Consider the following 23,072-nt stretch of genomic DNA (forward strand, 5'->3'; position numbering starts at 1 on the left):
GCTATCTTGTGAATTATTTTTACTTCTTTCATTGGTTCTACATATAATTATAAATGAAATGACGTAGTATGCAATTTTTTCTCTAGGTAATGACTGTTTAACTTTAGTCAAATGATGTTAATGTTTACATGGAAAGGGCAAAAAATTCTGTCAAGTATAACAGATGACATTTAGAATAATCCGGTTAAAGAATGCTTCTTTTTCTATTTGCCTTTCAAAACCAACTTATAAATTTGCATTATTCTTAGAATAAAATGCAAACTTCTATTCTTACACAGCCTTTAATTTCATTTTATGTGCCTCTATTCTCAATCAAGATGATCTAAACACAATGCGCCTTTTTTCAGCTTCTTAATCATGTACTTCCTCACCTCAGTTTTTACACATGCTGTTACCTCTACTTAAAGTACTCTTCCCCAACTTCTTGCACAGCTGTCTCCTCATGGTTTAAGTCTCAGATTAAATAACCTTAATATACTATTGAATTACTTTATGGCATCTAATAAGATATTTGAAAACTGTGGTGTTTAAATATTTTTTGTCTGTTTTTTTCCCCAGTGGGATTGTAAACTCCAAGAAGGCAGTGAGCCTGTTTTGCTCACTCTGGTACCTCTAACACCTCATGTGGTCTTGTTCACTCAAGTTCTCTAATGCATCATATAGCAGACACTCAATAAATATCTGCTAAATGAATATAAAGAATAAATAAATATTTTTGTTTCTAATTCTATTTCTGAGTTTTAGAAAGCTTTAACTGGCTTTTGGAGTGAGAAAGTTCTCAAAAGCAATGGACCACATTCCAGAGAAGAGGTGTAAACTATACTCTTTAAGAGACATAGGATTTAAGTGGGCTATCAAAGCTACTGCAAGTGCTTATATTACTACTGACTATAATAAAAACTTGGGAAAATGTTAATGCTGTTACGTAAAATATCAATAATTAAATGCCAACAGTGCAATTAAACATACCTTATAAGCCATTTCTACTGCTTCCTTTAATGTCTTATCCTTATGAACCTCCAATTTATTTTCCATCATCACTTGTTTCACAGGATGCAAACAGAATAATTTTATCTAGAAAATGTAAAATATCATCATTAACTCAACAGGTCATAAATCGAACTTACTTCTTTTGTAGACAGTATTCTTTCCTAATAGTCAAAAATATTATAATTAAAAAAAAACATAATTGGGATCATTCTCCGTCTAGCTATCTCACTTAATAATTGATACTGTCTCATGTTATAAAAAAATTCAAAATCATTAATTTTAACAACTGTATGTTTCTTTATAAGCATGTATCACAATTTATGTAATCACTCTCCTACTGATATATATTCAAGTTGTTTCCAATTTTTCTGTAATTTGGAAAATACTGTGGAGAATGTCCTTGTGGTCAAAATTTTTACCACATCTGTCACTATCTCATTAGGTAATATTTTCTTAGGAGAATTATATAAAAGAATATGAATTTGCTTAAGGCTCTTGATAAATCCTACTCAAATTCTAGGAAGAAAGGTTTTATCAATTTATACTTGTAGCAGAATGTTACAATGTTCATCTCACTGTAACCTCAGCAGCACTGAGCATTATCACTATGTTACTGGTTTTTTGGTTTTTTTTAATAAATTTATTTTTGGCTGCATTGGGTCTTTGCTGCTGCATGCAGGCTTCTCACTGCGGTGGCCTCTCCTGCTGCAGAGCACAGGCCGTAGGCACGCGGGTCCCAGCAGCTGCGGCACATGGGCTAAGCAGTTGTGGCTCACCGGCTCCAGAGCACAGGCGCAGCAGCCATGGTGCATGGGCCCAGCTGCTCCGTGGCATGTGGGATCTTCCCGGACCAGGGATCGAACCCACATCCCCTGCATTGGCAGGCAGACCCCCAACCACTGCGCCACCAGGGAAGCCCATGTTACTGGTTTTTTATGCATAAAATGAAATCATTTTACCTCAGTAATATAGTTGGTTATACTGTTTAATGATCATGATGGCATAACTATCTACAGAATCAACCCAATGAGTCAGTGATGAGAACTGCAGTTAAGCAAAGTTCAATAGCACTTTTTAATTAAAAGTAAAATTAGGAAATCTAACCTTGCATGTATTGCGCTCAATTTCTCGTTGCCTCTTTTCTTGTTCTTCCAATTCTCTCTCTCTCTGCACCAAATTTTTAATATGTTCTGGATATTCATCTACTTCTAGAAATTCTATTAATAGTAAAAACAGGGTAAAACAGTGCCACTGAGACTGAGCTTCCTTTATTTAATTTTGTTCTACTATGTTCCCAGAGTATACACTTCTACTATAGCTGTTATCAAAATATATCCCAATTACATCAATCTTTCAACTTGGAACATGAGCTTCTTCCAGACAAGGGTGAAGAGGCAGTTGATAATGACACATGGTTAGGTCTCAAAAAAGCCGTATCTTTATCTGTATACCTCTTGGCTCCAGACAACTCTGGTATGTAAATTAAGATTTTTAGAATGAAAAAGCCTCCCTTAAACTTGAAAATAAAAGCACTTCTGATTTCAAATAGTGCTATCACCATCAAATTGTATAACCCTGGGCAAGTTTACTTCTCCAGACCTTGGTTTCTTCAGCTTATTAACAGCACCTTACCACATAGAGTTATTACCTGGGATATAAGGAAATGTAATAAATACTGTTGATGCTCTACTACTACAAATGGTATTTATTTGTTTATTATTATTCACTAATATGATTCTCTTTCCTTTGTTCTCAAAGTAGTCTTTTAGCTGCCTTCTAATCAAAGAACTTCATATGTAACTCAAAGTATTCGAAGTGACAGTATGAGACTATAACACTGTTTAATAAAGCCAATGATTGTTAGGCATTAAACAGGGAGAACAATTTATATTTTAAAAAAATCATGCCTCTGTGGAAGGTAAAAATCCACTGTTTACAGAAATGAGCTCCAATTTAAAAAATATTCCATATCATACATACAGTGCCCCTTGGTGCTTCACCACAAAACTAGAGCTGTGGGGAGCGGATAAAAGAAAGCTGAGTTACTGTACTACATGAAATATCTGGAATGCTGGGTGTCACAGAGGATACACAAACTAGAAACCTCGCTCTGCCTCCAGGTAGCTATGACCTTGGACAAATTACTCTTTAGGGTATAGTTTCATTATGTGTAAAGTAGAATGAATACTTCTACTCTGAAATCTCTGTTCTGAAATGACTTATTATAATTTCCTTTTTTCTTTCCTATAATTACACAGTAAATTATTGAACAGCCTCTATATGACAGACCCTGTATTATATCATTGGTGAAAAGATAAATAAGTCCTAAGCCTTGCACCAACTGAATTCACAATCTGATGAGAGTTTACGAAAATGTAAACAAAAACATCAGACTGCTTAAAATAGATTTACTCATAGTATAGTAGGTTCTAAACAAAGGAAATATATTGAAATCAAAGACAATGATTATATTAATTGTGAAAAGAATATGAGCAAACACATCACCTGTGTATATATCGTATGCACACACACACACACAAACACACACACATGCTTTATACACCTATGTGCAAATACTATCTCAGTCACGATCAGAGTTACCAAGAAAACACAGGAACTGTAATTTTTTAAAGTAGCAGTTATGAAAGGAAAAAAAAAGGCAAATCCACATGCTTTGTATACAGGATTATTTTTAGGATTCCTAATAAAATTAAAATCTAATAAAGGATGCATACTCGACTCATAAAACTTTACTTGCTTTTTAAGCAAATAAGCAAAGATGTTTAACTCTAGTATGACACTAAATGCTTAAAGTTTTATCTCATTTAATTTTTTATAATAATCCTATAAAATACTATAATTATTCCCATTTTACATGTGTGGAAAGTAAGACTTAGAAAAGTTAAATAACTTGTTCTGGGACATGCAGATGGTGAGTTATGGCTGCTACACAGATCTGGAGACTATCATCACTGCACCAAACTACATATAATACAATCTTACTGCAAATAAATATCCAACGTACGCAATGCAGAGTAAGTTTTGTCTCTTAGTGTATTAAAAAATAGTTCAACTTTTTTCCAAGTGCTTTTACCAGTTGGTATTATCTCATAACAGTCTTTATAATTAATTCTTCCACACATTAAAAAAATTTAATTGTCCTATCATTTAAAAGTAGTTATCTGGGTTTATAAAACTTGCAAAAAAACTGGTTTATAACACAGACTAAAATCAAGTAACTATATGTCAACATACTTGCATTTCTTGCTGGGTCCTTCAGTCTATATATCAGCATATATGCATTTGTGGAGCTAGTAAAATATAAAAAAGATTAATAGGGACAAAAAGTAGATTGTAAAGATTCCATTTCCTAGCATCAAATATTTATTTTAAATAGTAGTTTTTTTGTTGTTTCAAACAATTAGAAAATCATGTAGCTGTTCTTGTACAGGTTCAGATTTAAACGTTCTTGAAAAAAAGGAGACTACTTTGCTTTTACCGACATATTTATGAGAAAATCCTGTATCTTTTCTTGGTAACGTAGTAAAATCTTCAAAAAACCTTTGTCCTAGAATGAGTACTACAGGTAAGTCAGGAGTCAGCAATTTTTCTCTGGAAAAGGGCCAGATAGTAAAAGTCATAGGCTTTGTGAGCTATTCTGTGTGCTAAAACTACTTAACTCTGCTGTTGTGTGGGAAAAGATCAACATACAGTATTTAAACAAATGAGTATGATGGTGTTCCAATAACACTTTATTTCCAAAAACTGAAGGCAGGCTGAATTTGGCCCATAGGCTATAGTTTGTTGACCCTTGGGTTAAACCTTTTTAGTGATAAAAAAATGTTGAAAAGCTGTAAATAATTCTAATTTATAAACAGAAAAACTTAGGAAGTTATTTACCTTGCAAAAGCACTGGAGTAATAGCCTCTGCTTCCTGAAGATCCACCATGTGTTTTCTTAATGTCCTCTTGTGTTATCTAAAAAGTTGTAACATTACTTACTTTTTTGGTAAGATCTATAACACCATTACCTTTATGTCAACATGTAACCCAAGTTTTAACCTCAGAGTTAAATGGACCACACAGATAACAGTTCACAAAATGTAATCATAATCAGTGGCTACTAATGGCCAATCTTTTCCAGTGCTCTTAAATAGACAGCCCACGTGAAGGCTCAGGGCAAGAAGAAAACTGGGAGTCTAGCTCTGCAAACACTCAGCAAGCCCAAAATAAAACAAAATAAAGAAACAAAGGAAATTTACTGAAAACAAAAACAAAAGAATGACATCTGGTATGTCTTAATGATTTGGTATGCTTCAACGGACAGACTGAGTCTCTCATTTTTAATAAACCCTGCTGTTGATGAGAAACATCCCTACTCCTGTCTTTCAGAATAATAATCTTAAAAAATCCCTCCTTACCCTGCTGACATGTTGATCATTGAAGCTGTACCACTGCTCATCACTGAATGACTTTATACAAGCATAGTAATGACCACCAGCAGCACTCCCTGAATGAACCATAACCGAGAAGAGCTCATAGATCAAAGAATTCTAAAGAAAAGAATAAAAGTAACTCAGCACAGAGGAAAAACACAAAACCCTAATTTGTATATTTCCTATTCTCTACTAAAACACAGGGAACTAACATGTTAGTTGTCCTCTGTATTTATGGCAAGTCAACTTTTCTCTAAGATCATTAAAATGGTAATTCACATAATTTTTATATACCACAAGTTTCATTCAGTGTATTCCTTCACATTTTAATTATGCTATAACCTCTAGAACAATGTATAACTGAAATACAAATTTATATATTAATGTAAAAAGAAAATAACAGTCTGAAATTTTACAAAGAGGTGTTAAACATGAGACCGTTCTGATATGCACATCAAAATCAATAAATCCCAAATAACATTTTTAAAATTTCAAATAAGATTCCACTTCCTTTATAAAAGAGCTAAGGTATATAATTATTTTGAACATCTTCTAATTTATTTATGTAATATCTGTGATACAGTGATCTATTGATTTGATATCTCTCAGGTATGCAAAGCTGGTTCAACATTAGAAAATCAACCTATGTAAACCACGCTAAAGAAGAAAAGTTACATGATCTTACCAACTGAACCCAGAAACAACATTTGACAAAATCCAAACCCATTCATGACAAAGACTCTCAACAAACTAGGAAGAGAGGAACCTCCTCAAATTGATAAAGAACATCTATAAAAAATCTAGACCCAATATCATACTTAATGGCGAAAGACTGAATACTTTCCTCCTGAGATTGGGAATAAGGCAAGAGCGTCCTCTCTCACCACTCCTATTCAACACTGTATGGGAAATCCTATCCAGTGGAATAAGATAAGGAAAACAAAAAAAAAAAGATAGACATAATTGTCTATATAGAAAAACAGGTTGGGGGTTGGATTTAGCTCTTGAGCCACAGTTTTCCAACCCTTGTTTGAATGCAATGTTCTTTACACTAAGTTATAATGTATCCACTATATTATTCATCACAGCAATTCACACCTCATCTGTCTGCCCTGAAAGAAACAGATAATTTTAAAAGGTAAAGGGTAGTGGTAATGGTGGTGAGAATAATGGTCTTGATCTAAAAACAGATTTATGCAAGTGAAACTCCATTCTTAAATACTGCCTTAAAAAACCCCTATATTTAATACGACTCTGTAAGACTTGAGCTAGTGATCAGTCTTCACACTGGTGATTCATTATTCACACCATGCTCAAGACATCTGATCTGTAATTCTCCCCTCAATAAAGCAAATTATACAAATTTGCTTTAGAATGGTTTGATAAAACCATTAAAGAAATGGTTTTGATAAAGAACCATTTGATGGTTTGATAGAATGGTTTGATAAAACCATTAAAGAAATGGTTTGATAAAGAACCATTTGATAAAAAACCATTAAAGAAATGGTTTGCCAAAATCTTAAAAATCACTGACCTAGTAACAAAAAAATTCTATCCTAGATATTATCCAGTCTTGTAGTTTTCAAATGATAATCCATGGAATTGTATCATTTTTTGAAGTCCCTTAAGGGCTGTCATGGGGAGGGGAGGAAAACTGAGGGGTCCCCTACCTAAAAAAGATTAGTTCTCTTATTGTTTCAGGAAAGGTCCCATAGCCAGAATTTTTTAAATTAACAGATCTAGTCTAATGCCTTCGTTTTGCAATATGAGAAAACTCTGATATAAGATTTAGAGGCTTGCTGCTACTTTAAAGGCAAAATGAAGTGGTTTCCTCACTACCAGTACCCTTTCCACACCACCACTCAGCTTGCTTCAGCGGTATAGTTCAGCCTCTCAGAAATTAATGCTCCCACCTGTAAGTAGTTTTTTTCTAAAGTTTAATTATGACCACATATATGCATAAAAATAATAGCAATTAAATTTCTTTTAAAGATAATTATATAGCAGCTCAGAGATTACCTTACTCTCTCTTTCAACTAAAAACCACAAATTACAAAAAGTACCTTTTCAAGCCCAGGTTTTGGAATCTTTTCAGTTCCACTATTGCTTTCAAGGCAGATCCCTTCATCAACACCATCATCATTGGAGAAATCATTGCTCATTTGATCACTGTGACAACTGCCTTCATTTTCTGCTCCACTGTCAGTGCAACTTTCAGTCTGAGGAGATTTCTTAATAAAACATAATTATCTTACAATTATAAGCTAAATAAAGGGAAAATATAAACCTTTCAATCTATATGCTGCTTTTCCACATAATTTATGATGCTATTGTTAATAAAAATACTTATTCTACTTTAAGCAAATTTATTTTCTCTTAAAAAGTGAGACCTTAAATAAAATTAAACAAAAGTGTATTTTAAAAGCATTTCTATTAACAACCTTAAAATTCTAATACAACAAATTAGTGTTTCAGAATTCTATTAAACCCCATTTATGTTTACAGCTGCAAAGTAACTATATAAAATTATCATTTCTTTCATCAAAACCATAAAAGCAGAGAACTTATGCTCCAAAATGAGCTTCTGTTGTTCTCAAATCCCAAAAGAATATCATCTCCTTTCTTGAACAAAAAGGTCAATTCAGTTTATCACTATGCTAGGTATTACAGACAATTAGAAAGAAAAACAAGACACTGTATCTATCCTCAAGAACTTTATATTCCAGTTAAAGGAGGTGGAAATGTAACAACAGTAAATAATACTTTTCCATGCTTTTATGATTTTTAAATCCCTTTCAGACAAATTTAAAGAATTCTTCCTAGAAATCCTCAAACAACTCTTTCCTCCCTTTTCCTTTAGTATTTTATTTTATTTTAAAAACTTATTTATTTATTTTTGGCTGTGTTGGGTCTTCATTGCTGCGCGCAGGCTTTCTCTAGTTGCGGCGAGCGGGGTCTACTTTTCGTTGAGGTGCGCAGGTTTCTCTCTTGTTGCAGAGCATGGGCTCTAGGTGTGCAGGCTTCAGTAGTTATGGCACGTGGGCTCAGTAGTAGTGGCACACAGGCTTAGTTGCTCCGTGGCATGTGGGATCAATCTTCCCGGATCAGGGCTTGAACCTGTGTCCCCTGCATTGGCAGGCAGATTCTTAACCACTGCGCCACCAGGGAAGCCCCTCCTTTAATATTTTAGATACAGAGTTTGAAAATTCTTCTCTAAGATGTAGGCACTTGATATGTTTAAGGCATTGCCTATAAGTTCTTGAATTAACCAAGCAATATGTAGTAAGTACCAACTTCTTGCCAAGAATTTTGTTGTAAGAACTGCACCTAACATACAGTCTTCATCCCTCAAGAAAGTTTGGTTCAAGGAAAAATGGAGGTGAAAACCAACTTGAGAATTCTACACAAAGTCCAAAGAGATCATCCCTGAAACTCCTTTTAACTAAGCCAGAACATCTTCTCTTCTTCCAAAAAATGGACCTAAAACTTCCTAAAAGTTCTGGTCAAACTTTGTATCTCAGTTTTCTTCCCCTGGAAAAGACTTCCCTTTGTAAGAAATACATTAGGAATATACAGAAAACCCATTTAATACTCATCTCTGAGTAGGAATCTCCCTTGAAAGTTTGGTATACTTTGGACAGACTTCCTAGCTTAAGCACAGGTGTTTGAGATATTATTTCAAATTAAACCTTTCAGAGAATGTTACCTGGTCACAGGTATCATTCAATGAACATTTACTTTAAGGCAATCTCATCTTATAAAAGCTATGAAAAGCAATTATCATCCTTACTTTACAGACAAGGAAAGTGAGGCTCAGAAAACATTTGCCATTTAGTACTTAAGAGCATAAATAAAACTTGAGAATGTTTAAAATTATTTTTAAGCCTCTGGGAAAAGGTATTTTTAACTATTGTGATGAATTCCAATCAGAAAAAAATACTTCATGGCAGTTTTGAGAATAAGAAAGATTTATCACTCTGTAACAACTATGTTAAGTCACTGTAAATATTCCCAATAATTAAATCAGAAGAGTTTCCAAGAGAACAGAGTGGGACATTATGAATCTTTTACTGGATAAGGATAGAGGAACCAGATAATTGGGGGAGGTCAATGAGCGGAAGAAATTAATGAGCTTTATGTGTGCCCTCAAAGTTCCATTCTCAAACTATATTTAAATAGTTTTAAATTTTTTATTTTAGAAGTTTTAATTTAAAAATAAAACTAATTAAAAAAGAAACACAGAAAAATACCTTTATTACCTAGCTTTCTAACCTAGCCAATTTAAGAGCTGGTAAACCTTAAGGGAGAATAACCCAGAAACCTTAATGCTTGAAAAAGACACTAAGACAAAACAAGAAATTAAGGCCATACTACCCAGTTTGCTCGTTCATTCAATATATCTGTTCTGTGTTTATCATGTGCCAGAAACACAAGTGCAGCCCATCTCTAGACTGGTATGTTTCAATAACTAAGAAAGTTATGAAACGTAAGATTATCACACAAATTAAAGAAATAATTCCAGAATTTAATATCCTTTTTGTCATTTCAAAGAATATCACAAGTTACTCTGATCAAAGAAGAATATCTGAAGTATAATTTATAAGTATTCACCTCATCTTCAACATCAATAAATGTACTCATGTCTAGTTCCTCGGGAAATGTCATCCGATCATTCAATTTAATCCTGTGCATGGTTGTATAATCAAAATCAAATCTTTTCAGTTGTAAGGTCAGCAGATAAGGGAAATGCAAAAACCGAAGACCCTAAAAAAAAAAGTGTGGGGGGGAATCTATTGAATATTGAATATTATCTCAGATAATTAAGTATTAATTTCTAAATGGCATCTACCTTTCGTGCATCACACTTCTTCTTACAACGTTCACAAAAATATTGATTTGGGCCATCCAGGATCTCTGGCTGAATAAATGCATGCAATGCTTCCTCCTAGTTAGAAAAAAAAAAAATTGTTTTATAATTATTGTAAAGTATTATAATGTTAACGACAAAGCCCTGAATATAAAAACACTGCAATTACCAAAATACTTATATGTAGAACAGCAAGAAAATTAGGAATTCAAAATGCAAAAAGGCGGAAAAAAAGTATCAACAGCAAAATGATGTTATCATTATAAACACTTAGCAAAAAATTACTTTATTTCATTCTGTATGAGCTCTACATTTCCTAGTGTTGCACATCAGTTAGTCATTTCTACCTAATTTTCATAGACTTTATGTTGTGATTTTTGGTTAAATAATCTAATAGAAATCCTCAGTCTTTAGATTAAAAAGTAATTCCATACTTCTTAGAAAAGCAGTTGCATGTGTCATTGCATCCTTCTTGTAAAAGGAGACAATTTTAAACTGCACATTTAACAACCTAGCACTCTGAAGAATTTACACTATTTGTACATTAAAAAATCTAATAATTATCCTTAACCCCTACATTTAGGGTCAGTCAGTAAGCTACCACTGCACTAATTATAAAGACTGAAAACCACTGTGCAACCTTCTCACTGCTTGTCAGCTACTGCTCCATTTGAAAACGTATGAGAGATGCTGGATTGTTCACCTAGTGGAACCATGTAGCTCTCTTTTCTCCATACAGCTTTAAGACAGAAGAAACCAGTATGAATATTGTTGAAGAATCAGTAGGCATAAAATTTTTATTGTAATTTTTCATCATTGATTTTTCACAATTAAAAAATTTTAGTTGATACAACATACAAGATTGGATTGCACAATTTCATTTGATGTCATCTCTTTTCCTCAGACATGGTCTAAGTAGAACTACCGACAATATTTATTACATATAAAGAAGAAGAATTGGAATCATTAAGACAAAGTATCTTCAAAAAATTTTTGATATAGAACAAGTTGTTCCTCAAAAGATAAGGGAGCTTGATCTAGCAAAATGGACTTAGTTGTAAAACAGCTAGCAAAGCATACAGAAACTACTATCCACATATTGCTTTGTATAGCTTATTTTGGAATAAGATAAAAAATATGAAAAAATATACAAAATGCTTCTAACTTCATCCATCTCCTATTTGGTCCTCAGAACACAAGAAGAACCAAAGGGGTAGGGAGGGGGACCAAGTAGCTGGCTTTTCTCCACATAATCAAGTGTTTTACAGGAGGTCATAGGAAAGGACACATTTAGAAAACGATTTTTTGGGGATTTTTTCCCATATTTTTAAGTACGAAAAAGGCAAATTCTTTAAAAACATGAGAGGTAAAAGCTTTAAGAGCAATCACATCTATAGCTTAACACAGACTGATACCAAATCAGCTGAGCTTTCCGAATGGATTACTGAACTGTTAAAACACTCAATATCTTCAAAAAGCAGGGGGAGGGTAAAGGGAGAGTGAGAACATTATGTAACTCAAATTCTACTTTACTAAACTAAGCTATATGTACGTATTGATCTCTGGCTTATAGTTCACAGCCAGAGCTATCTTTTTTTTTTTCTTCTTCTTCTTTTAAACCCGGAGAAAAGTTTAAAGAAAATTCCCTTAAACGTTTTACTTAGACACACCAACTTTTAACATTTTGCTACCTTGCTTTATCATTCTCCCACCCACACGCACATTATGTGTTTTTCCGAACCACTTGAGAGTAGGTTCATACATGCTTTTCCTCTTAATACTTCAATGTGACTTTTTAAGAAAAAACATATTCTTACATAAACAGAAGAGCTATCAAACTCAGGAAAATTTAATATTGGTAAAGTACTTGTGTCAGTTTATATTCCAATTCTGTCATTATTATGTCTGTCTGTTATTATCCTAGTAATGTCCTTTATAGTATTTCTCCCCATCCAGTACAGAATCAAATCCAGGAAAACAGACTGCATTTGGCTGTCTGCCTCTTCAGATTCATTTTGTCGGGTACAGTTTCAAAGCCTTTCTTTCATAACATTAACAATTTTGAAGAGGCCAGTTATTTTATAAAAATGTTCTGCAATTTGGGTTTGTCTGATGTTCCTTAGATTCAGGTTATGCATTCCTTACTAGACTAATGTAAGTAAGTAATGATGTGTTCTTCTAAGGGTATCACAGTCAAAGGGCAAGATGTCCCTAACATCCTTACTGGTGATATTAACTTCAATCACGTGGTCAAGGTGTTGCCCAGTTTTTTCACTATGTGGTTATTATTTTTTTCCTCTTGTGGCTAATAAGCAATTTGTAAGGAGACACTTGGAGACCATACAAAACTACTATGCTTTAAAGAACTTTCCACCTTAGTTTAGCATCCACTATTGGATTCTTGTTTAAACCAAATTTTAATATAATGTTTGTTTTATAAGCCAACCTGAAAATCTTTTGCCTTTAATAGGCAATTTAAGCCCATCCATATTTAATATGACTGATGTTTTGTTTCATCTCAGTCACTATTGTATATTTTAATTACTCTATTAAGTAATATTTACTGTGTTTCTTTTTCTACATGGTGTTTTTGCTATTTTTTACATTTTCTTTTGGTATTTAGGAAGGTTAGTAATTTTTTTCTAGTGCATTTATATGTACTTTTGTTAGTGCCCTTAATCCTTCCTTTTCCTTACTTAAGCTTTTAGTGTCTGGTCGGCCGATTTTAAATGATAGCCTTGGTCTCCCACCTATTTAAGTCTATGATCTCATTCTACTTTCCCTTCTCACTCTCTTCCTTTTTTAAGAATGGTATTCTCTGTACGTTGTTTAACATGTAACATTTCATACTTTCTTTTTTCCATGTCCCCACCCTTGTTTTATTTAGTCCTTAATTCTACAATTTAGTATATTAAATGCTCACGGTCCTTTTGCTGAAGCTTCCCCAGTGGTCTCTTGGGTGGATGGAGATCATCCTCCAACAATCTCCTCAAGAAGGCTTATGGATACAATGGTCTATGAGTTCTTCAATATTCAAAAGTTGATTTTCTATTGCAATAATAACTGAAGAAGAACTTGGCTGGATAGCAAATCCTTGGCCTGTACTTTTTCTTGATTTTCTTGAAATTGCCATTCTATTGCCATGATTTGCATGTTGCTCTTCAAAAGTATGATGCCAGCCCCATTTGTCTTTCAAGTTTAGCAGTTTACTAAAATATGTCTCAGTTGATCATTCCAGGTCCATTTTTCTAGGTACAGTGGTGCGTCCTTCAAAAGGTAGATTTAAATTTCCCCTATTTCCAGAAAGTGTTCCTGGATTATAGTTTATAAGTTTTGTTCTACTGAGTTATTTTTATTCTTCACAGATCCCAATTATGTTGGACCTCCTTTGCCAGCCTTTCCTTTCCATCACTTGCTCTGAGATCCTAATTTTTACTTCTTTATCTCATTTTCATTCTATGTTCTTCCTTAGATTTTCATTCCATTCTATTTTCTCTTGAGCATTTTATAATTAATTCTTCATTTCTAATGTAGTCTTGTCTTTTTTTAAATTTCCTTCCTGAGTTTGATCAGCTTGCATTGCATTTCTTGTTTGCTTGGTTTTTTCTTTAATCCATTTCTCTCCTTAAATTTTTGGATACCAAGTTCTGTTCTGCTTGCTTGAGAATACTTAACTTAGTCTAGAGTACTGTGTTACAGTATGCTACTTTGTGGTTATTTTTCTAAGGTTTTGAGGTTGTGTGTGTATAGATTTTCATCAGCTGAAATGATTTAATACATATTTTCTGTTTTCTTCCAACACTGCTGCTGTGTAAGTTTGATTTTTCCCTTACTCATTTTGTGGACAGCGTTCTTTAGTTTGTGAGTACCTTCTGTCAACTTAGTGAAGTGTAATTTCTTGAATGGGTAATGGGGGAAAAGAGGTTGGTGTCTTCTTTCACTTTGCAGAACACTTTATTTTTCTTCTTCTTGTTTTCTCCTCACTGCTAGGACTCAGTGGCATCACCCCTTCTCTGTTTATCTCCTTCTCTAGAAGCAAAATTCCTCTAAGGCTGCCACTTCCTAAGTTACTACACGCTCTAAAACTCCTTCCTGGTAGCTGGTACTATAAACTACCAAGTCCCAGTCTGTGTTCACTATTTTGGCACATACTGTTGTACTTTCTCTTTTTGAGGGTGATTCTGTCTTCATTTTGTTTAAGTCTTCCAGTCCCCTCTCTTCTGTTTCATAGTCTCTAAAGCATCCCACTTCATACTCTCCACATATACAGACTTGCAGCAGTAGTGGAAGCTCCACTGGCACTTGATAATTTTGCTACTTTCAGGTAATCTGAAGTTCATGTCATTGTCTCCTAGCAATCCAGAAAGTATGGGTTAGTTGGGTTTCATTTGTGTTCCTTCTAGCCTATGGTTTTGGGAGGATATGTGGAGATATGCAGATTGAGGTAGCCACCATTTTCCTTTAGATTTAGAAAACAGTTAAAGCTATATTAATAATTTTCTTCAGCTTCTTATTCATTTTTTTAAAAGTTGACCCCAGAATAATTATAAATAAAATTATTCAGTCATAAAAATTAGCTTCAATTCATCTATTCATTCAACAATTATGTAAATTATGGGCTAATGTGGTTATATACATTTGTCTTCACTTAATGTGATGTACAAGATAACTAAAAATCATGCCAAACTATATTTTAGATAACAAAAAAATAAGTTATGGATCATAAAAATGGAAAATATAATAAACATTATGCCATTATTAATACACACAAAAAAACTATACTGCTTACCATGAGCTGTCCTCTTGAGTATGTTATTCTTGTGTCATGTTTCCAAACTAGCTTTGGGTTGACTGTGATTGTTTTTCATCATTCCAGAGTGAAGATAATAGTTTTATTTTCTAGAGCTTACACCTCCTTATATATTATACAAAGTGTAATTGTGCAGAGTTTTTTAGACCCTGATCTCCAGCGTTCAGAATAGAACATAGAGAAGTCTTACATCCTTAGTTCTCTGAGTAAGAAATACAGAAAATCTAGGTACAGTGCAATCAAAAGATAGAACCAAGGAATGGTATATAAATCCTCTCACTTATTTTTACTCTTAACTTATATATATAATTCTTTCTCCATCATTCAACATCTACTTCGGCTTGAATGAAGAAATGGTTGCTAAAATATAATGCTTTACTTTTCAGACTGAACTATGGAAGATAAATTAGAACCACTACTGATAACTATTTTCTAACTGATTTCGACTTAGCAATTCTGTGCTATTGAAATACAGTTACATGTCTTCCTTACAGAGAGTCAACTATCTTTCCCAGAACATATAGTTTTCTCTTTTAAACTAGGGAAAGAACTCTACTTTTACTTAAGCCATCTACTTTTAATTGCAATTGTTGTGATAACTGATGATTCACATACAATTATAAGAAATAATACAGAGCCTCCTGTACACTTTGCCATTCTCCATTTGATAACATTTTGCAAAACTATAGTATAATATCACAATCAGGATACTGACATTGATATAACCCACCAATCTTATTCCAATTTTCTCAGTTTCAGTGTACTCATTTGTCTGTCTATGTGTGTGTAGTAAGTTCTTTACAATTTTATTACCTGTATAGGCTTATATATCCACCACCATAGTCAAGAGACTGAACAGTTCCTACACCACAAGGATCCCTCATGTTGTCCTTTTATAGTAACCACCTACCCATCCTTCCCCTGGTGCCAACTAATCTACAAGCTCTGGCAATAATTAATCCATCTCCCAGTTCTAAAATTTTGTTTTATCAAGAATGTTATATAAATGGAACCATATGTAACCTTTTGAGATTGGTTTTTGTCACTCAGCATAATTCCCTGGAGATTCATTCAAGTTTCTGTGTGTATCGGTAGTTTGTCCCTTTTTATTGTTAAGTAGTATTCTATGGTTCGTTTGTACCACAGTGTGTTAAACCATTTACTTGTTGAAGGACATCTGGGTTGATTCCAGTTACAGAATATTAAAAATAAAGACATTATGAATATTTGATAAGTTTTTGTTTCTCTGGGATAAATAACCAAGAGTACAATTGCTGGAGGTTATGATAATTTCATGTTTAGTTTTATGAGAAACTGCCTGTAACTTTTCACATTCCCACCAAAAACGTGAGTGATCCAGTTCCTCCACACTGTTGTCAGCTTTTTGTGCTGCCATTATTTTTTATTTTAGCCATTCTGTTGGTAGAGAGTGTTATCTTCATTATGGTTTGAATTTGCATTTCCCTAGTGATGTTGAACATCTGTTCCTGTATTTATTTGATATCTGCATATCCTCTTACATGAAATGTTGTTTATGTCTTTTGCCAACTGTCTAAATGGACTGTTACCATTTTTTACTATTGTGTTTTGAGACGTCTTTATGTATTCTAGATACTAGTCCTTTGTCAGATATGGGGTTTCCAAATATGTTCTCCCAGTCTGTAGCTTCTCTTACCTTCATCACATGGGCTTTCAAAGAACAAGTGTTTTAAAATTTTGTTGAGATACAACTTGTCAATTTTTCCCTTTGTGGATTGCACTTTTTGGTATCAAGTCTAAGAATTCACTGCTTAACCCTTTTTCTAGAGGATTTTTTCCCGTGTTTTATTTCTAAAAGTTTGCAACTTTACATTTTTTTTAAGTCTATGATCCATTTTGAGTTAATTTTTTTACAAGCTGTAAGGTTTAAGTAAAGGTTCATTTTTGTATATATGAATTCCCAATGGTTTTAACATCATTTGTTTAAAAGACCATCCTTGCTGAATTGAATTGCACTGTGCAATTCTAAAAAAAATCAGCTGGGCATGTTTATATGGATCTAGTTCTGGGTTTTCTATTATGTTCCACTGGTCTATTTGTCTATTCCTCCAATACCATACAGTCCTGATTACTGTAGCTATATAATAAGTCTTGAGATCAAGGAGACTGATTTCTCCTACTTTATTCTTTTTCCAAAATTCTCTTAGCTATTCTAGCTATTTTTTTTAGAATGAGCTTGAAAAATCTTCTCAGATTTTGAAAGGAATTTCATTAAAATTATACAATTTGGGGGAGAATCTACATCTTTACCATGTGAATATTCCAATCAATGAGGACAGTATGTCTCTCCCTTTACTTAAATATTCTTTTCAGAATTTATAGTTTCCAGCACATAAGTCCAGTACATATTTTGTTAGGTTTACACCTAAGGCTTTTTTTGCCCCACAACTATAAATGGTATTGTATTTTTAATTTCACTTTCCACATTTCATTGCTAGTATTTTTGAAATACAATTGATTTTTGTATGTTTATCTTATATCCTGCTACCTATTAAACTCACTTATTAGTTCTAGGGTTTTGTTTTGGTAAATGTCTTCATGTTTTCTATACAAAATATTATGTTGTTTAAAAAAGGTGGGGGAGCAGGTAAGAGTGGTTCAGGATGGCAGAGTAGAAGGACGTGTGCTCACTCCCTCTTGCGAGAGCACTGGAATCACAAATAACTGCTGGACACTCATCGACAGGAAGATACTGGAACTCACAAAAAAAGATACCCCACAACCAAAGACAAAGGAGAAGCCGCAATGAGACGGTAGGAAGGGCGCAATCACAATAAAATCATATCTCATAACCACGGGGGAGTGACTCACAAACTAGAGAACAATTATACCACAGAAGTCCACCCACTGGAATGAAGGTTCTGAGCCCCACATCAGGCATCCCAACCTAGGGGTCTGGCAATGGGAGGAGACTTCCCAGAGAATAAGACTTTGAAGGCTAGTGGGATTTGACTGCAGGACTTTGACAAAACTGGGGGAAACAGACTCCACATTTGGAGAGCACACACATAGTGTGCACATCAGGACCCAGGGGGAAGGAACAGTGACCCCATAGGAGAATGAATCAGACCTACCTGGGAAGTAATCCTTGGCATGAGTCCTCACAGAATCCACCATTAGCCCCACCAAAAAGCCTGTAAGCTCCAGTGCTGGGCCACCTCAGGCCAAACAACTAACAGGGAGGGAACTCGGCCTCACCCATCAGCAGACAAGCAAATTAAAGATTTACTGAGCTCTGCCCACCAGAACAACACCCAGCAATACCCACCAACAGACCTTCCCATCAGGAAGCCTGCACAAGCCTCTTAGATAGCCTCATCCACCAGAGGGCAGACAGCAGAAGCAAGAAGAACTGCAATCCTACAGCCACTAGAATGAAAACCACATTCACAGAAAGATAGACAAGATGAAAAGGCAGAGGCTACGTCCCAAATGAAGGAACAAGATAAAACCCCAGAAAAACAACTAAATGAAGCAGAGATAGGCAACCTTCCAGAAAAAGAATTGAGAATAATGATAGTGAAGATGATGCAGGACCACAGAAAAAGAATGTAAGCAAAGATCGAGAAGGTGCAAGAAATGTTTAACAAAGACGTAGAAGAATTAAAGAACAAACACCTAGAAGAATTAAAGAACAAACAGAGATGAACAATACAAGAACTGAAATGAAAAATATACTACAAGGAATCAATAGCAGAATAACAGAAGCAGAAGAATGGATAAGTGACCTGGAAGACAGAATGGTGGAATTCACTGCCACGGAGCAGAATAAAGAAAAAGGAATGAAAAGAAATGAAGAGAGCCTAAGAGACCCCTGGGACAACATTAAATGCAAAAACATTCGCATTATAGGGGTCCCAGAAGGAGAACAGAGAGAGAAAGGACCCAAGAAAATATCTGAAGAGATTATAGTCGAAAACTTCCCTAACATGGGAAAGGAATTGGCCACCCAAGTCCAGGAAGCGCAGAGTCCCAGGCAGGATAAACCCAAGGAGAAACATGCCGAGACACACAGTAATCAAACTGACAAAAATTAAAGACAAAGAAAAATTATTGAAAGCAACAAGGGAAAAATGACAAATAACATACAAGGGAACTCCCATAAGGTTAACAGATGATCTCTCAGCAGAAACTCTACAAGCCAGAAGGGAGTGGCATGATATATTTAAAGTGATGAAAGGGAAGAACCTACAACCAAGATTACTCTACCCAGCAAGGATCTCATTCAGATTCGACAGAGAAATCAGAAGCTTTACAGACAAGCAAAACCTAAGAGAATTCAGTACCACCAAACTAGCTCTACAACAAATGCAAAGGAACTTCTCTAAGTGGGAAACACAAGAGAAGAAAAGGACCTACAAAAACAAACCCATAACAATTAAGAAAATGGTCATAGGAACATACATATCGATAATTACCTTAAACGTGAATGGATTAAATGCTCCAAACAGAAGACATAGGCTCGCTGAATGGATACAAAAACAAGACCCATATATATGCTGTCTACAAGAGACCCACTTCAGACCTAGGGACACATACAGAATGAAAGTGAGGGGATGGAAAAAAGATATTCCATGGAAATGGAAATCAAAGGAAAGCTGGAGTAGCAATCCTCATATACGATAAAATGGACTTTAAAATAAAGAATATTACAAGAGACAAGGAAAGACACTACATAATGATCAAGGGATCAGTCCAAGAAAAAGATATAACAATTATAAATATATATGAACCCAACATAGGAGCACCTCAATACACATTAAGGCAACTGCTAACAGCTCTAAAAGAGGAAGTCGACAGTAACACAATAATAGTGGGGGACTTTAACACCTCACTTACACCAATGGACAGATCATCCAGGCAGAAAATTAATAAGGAAACACAAGTTTTAAATGACACAATAGACCAGATAGATTTGATATTTATATGACATTCCAGCCAATAACAGCAGACTACAACTTATACTCAAGTGCACATGGAACATTCTCCTGGACAGATCACATCTTGGGTCACAAATCAAGCCTTGGCAAAATTAAGAAAATTGAAATCGGGCTTCTCTGGTGGCGCAGTGGTTAAGAATCCACCTGCCAATGGAGGGGACATGGGTTCGCGCACTGGTCCCAGAAGATCCCACATCCCGCAGAGCAACTAACCCCGTGTGCCACAACTACTGAGCCTGTGCTCTAGAGCCCACGAGCCAAAACTACCGAGACCATGTGCCACAGCTACTGAAGCCTGCGCACCTAGAGTCCATGCTCCACAACAAGAGAAGGCACTGCAGTGAGGCCCATGCACTGCAATGAAGAGTAGCCCCCACTCACCACAACTAGAGAAAGCCTGTGCACAGCAACGAAGACCCAACACAGCCAAAAATAAATAAGTATAAAATAAATAAATAAAATTTAAAAAAAAAAGAAATTGAAATCATGTCAAGCATCTTTTCTGACCACAACACTCTAAGATTAGAAATCAATTACAGGGAACAAAATGTAAAAAACACAAACACATGGAGGCTAAACAATACGTTTCTAAATAACCAAGAAATCACTAAGGACATCAAAGAGGAAATCAAAAAATACCTAGAGACAAATGACAATGAAAACACGATGATCCAAACTCTATGGGTTGCAGCAAAAGCAGTTCTAAGAGGGAAGTTTATAGCAATACAATCCTACCTCAAGAAACAAGAAAAATCTCAAATAAACAATCTAACCTTACACCTAATGGAACTAGAGAAAGAAGAACAAACAAAACCCAAAGTCAGTAGAAGGAAAGAAAACATAAAGATCAGAGCAGAAATAAATGAAATAGAAACAAACAAAAAAAAATAGCAAAGATCAATAAAAATAAAAGCTGGTAATTTAAGAAGATAAACAAAATTGACAAACCTTTAGCCACACTCATCAAGAAAAGGAGGGAGAGGACTCAAATCAATAAAATTAGAAATGAGAAAGGGGAAGTTACAACAGACCCGGCAGAAATACAAAGCATCCTAAGAGACTACTACAAGCAACTCTATGCCAATAAAATGGACAAATTCTTAGAAAGGTATAACCTTCCAAGAAAGAACCAGGAGTAAACAGAAAACATGAACACATGAATCACAAGGAATGAAATTGACACTGTGATTAAAAATCTTCCAACAAACAAAAGTCCAGGACTAGATGGCTTCACAGGCGAATTCTATCAAACATTTAGAGAAGAGCTAACACCCATCCTCTCAAACTCTTCCAAAATATAGCAAAGGAAGAAACACTCCCAGACTCATTCTATGAGGCCACCATCACACTGATACCAAAACCAGACAAAGATACTACAAAAAAAGGAAATTACAGACCAATATCACTGATGAATATAGATGCAAAAAACCTCAACAAAATACTAGCAAACAGAATCCAACAGTACATTAAAAGGATCATACACCATGATCAAGTGGGATTTATCACAGGGATGCAAGGATTCTTCAATATATGCAAATCAATCAATGTGATAAACCATATGAACAAATTGAAGAATAAAAACCATATAATCATCTCAATAGATGCAGAAAAAGCTTTTGAAAAAATTCAACACAAATTGATGATAAAAACTCTCCAGAATGTGGGCACAGAGGGAACCTACCTCAACATCATAAAGGCCATATACAACAAACCCACAGCAAACATCATTCTCAATGGTGAAAAACTGAAAGCATTTCCTCTAAGATCAGGAACAAGACAAGGATGTCCACTCTCACTATTATTATTCAACATAGCTTTGGAAGTCCTAGCCACAGCAATCAGAGAAGAAAACGAAATAAAAGGAATACAAATTGGAAAAGAAGTAAAACTGTCACTGTATGCAGATGACATGATACTATATATAGAAAATCCTAAAGATGCCACCGGAAAACTACTAGAACTAATCAATGGAATTTGGTAAGGTTGCAGGATACAAAATTAATGCACAGAAATCGCTGGCATTCCTATACACCAACAATGAAAAATCAGAAAGAGAAATAAAGGAAACAATCCCATGTACCACTGTAACAAAAAGAATAAAATACCTAGGAATAAACCTATCAAGGGAGGTAAAAGCCCTGTACTCAGAAAACTATAAGACGCTGATGAAAGAAATCAAAGATGACATAAACAGATGGAGAGATATACCATGTTCATGGATTGGAAGAATCAATATTGTGAAAATGACTATACTACCCAAAGCAATCTACAGATTCAATGCAATCCCTATCAAATTACCAATGGCATTTTTTTTACAGAACTATAACAAAAAATCTTAAAATTTGTATGAAGACACAATAGACCCCAAATAGCCAAAGCAATCTTGAGAGAAAAAAATGGAACTGGAGGAATCAGACTCCCTGAATTCAGACTATACTACAAACCTACAGTAATCAAGACAATATGGTACTGGCACAAAACCAGAAATATAGATCAATGGAACAGGCTAGAAAGCCCAGAGATAAACCCACACACCTATGGTCAACTAATCTACGACAAAGAAGGCAAGGATATACAATGGAAAAAAGACAGTGTCTTCAGTAAGTGGTGCTGGGAAAACTGGACAGCTACATGTAAAAGAATGAAATTAGAACACTCCCTAACACCACACACAAAAATAAACTCAAAATAGATTAAAGACCTAAATGTTAGACTGGATACTATAAAACTCTTAGAGGAAAACATAGGAAGAACACTCTTTGATGTATCACAGCAAGATGTCTTTTGACCCACCTCCTAGAGAAATGGAAGCAAAAACAAAAGTAAACAAATGGGACCTAATGAAACTTAAAAACTTTTGCACAGCAAAGGAAACTATAAACAAGATGAAAAGACAACCCTCAGAATGTGAGAAAATATGTGCAAACGAATCAACAAAGGATTAATCTCCAAAATATATAAATAGCTCATGTAGCTCAATATCAAAAAAAC

At 34.6% G+C, this 23,072-nt stretch overlaps 1 protein-coding gene across 4 annotated transcripts in view; it reads right to left on the reverse strand.

Moving 5' to 3' along the window:
• The window catches only part of USP47 (ubiquitin specific peptidase 47), a 122,201-nt gene that overhangs the window by 22,633 nt on the left and 76,496 nt on the right, over nt 1-23,072 (reverse strand). For all 4 annotated transcript variants that reach the window (XM_027115375.1, XM_027115374.1, XM_027115377.1 and 1 more), the window contains 8 exons: nt 10,275-10,370; nt 10,037-10,189; nt 7,489-7,656; nt 5,411-5,542; nt 4,891-4,967; nt 4,246-4,301; nt 2,095-2,207; nt 970-1,074 (listed from right to left, as the gene is read on the reverse strand). In XM_027115375.1, the coding sequence (XP_026971176.1) occupies nt 970-1,074; nt 2,095-2,207; nt 4,246-4,301; nt 4,891-4,967; nt 5,411-5,542; nt 7,489-7,656; nt 10,037-10,189; nt 10,275-10,370 (900 nt within the window). The remainder of the gene's footprint in view (nt 1-969; nt 1,075-2,094; nt 2,208-4,245; nt 4,302-4,890; nt 4,968-5,410; nt 5,543-7,488; nt 7,657-10,036; nt 10,190-10,274; nt 10,371-23,072) is intronic.

This window comes from Aethalodelphis obliquidens, unplaced genomic scaffold (assembly GCF_003676395.1).
Source record: "Aethalodelphis obliquidens isolate GAN/ISIS:26980383/991018 unplaced genomic scaffold, ASM367639v1 scaffold14, whole genome shotgun sequence".
Lineage (NCBI taxonomy): Eukaryota > Metazoa > Chordata > Mammalia > Artiodactyla > Delphinidae > Aethalodelphis > Aethalodelphis obliquidens.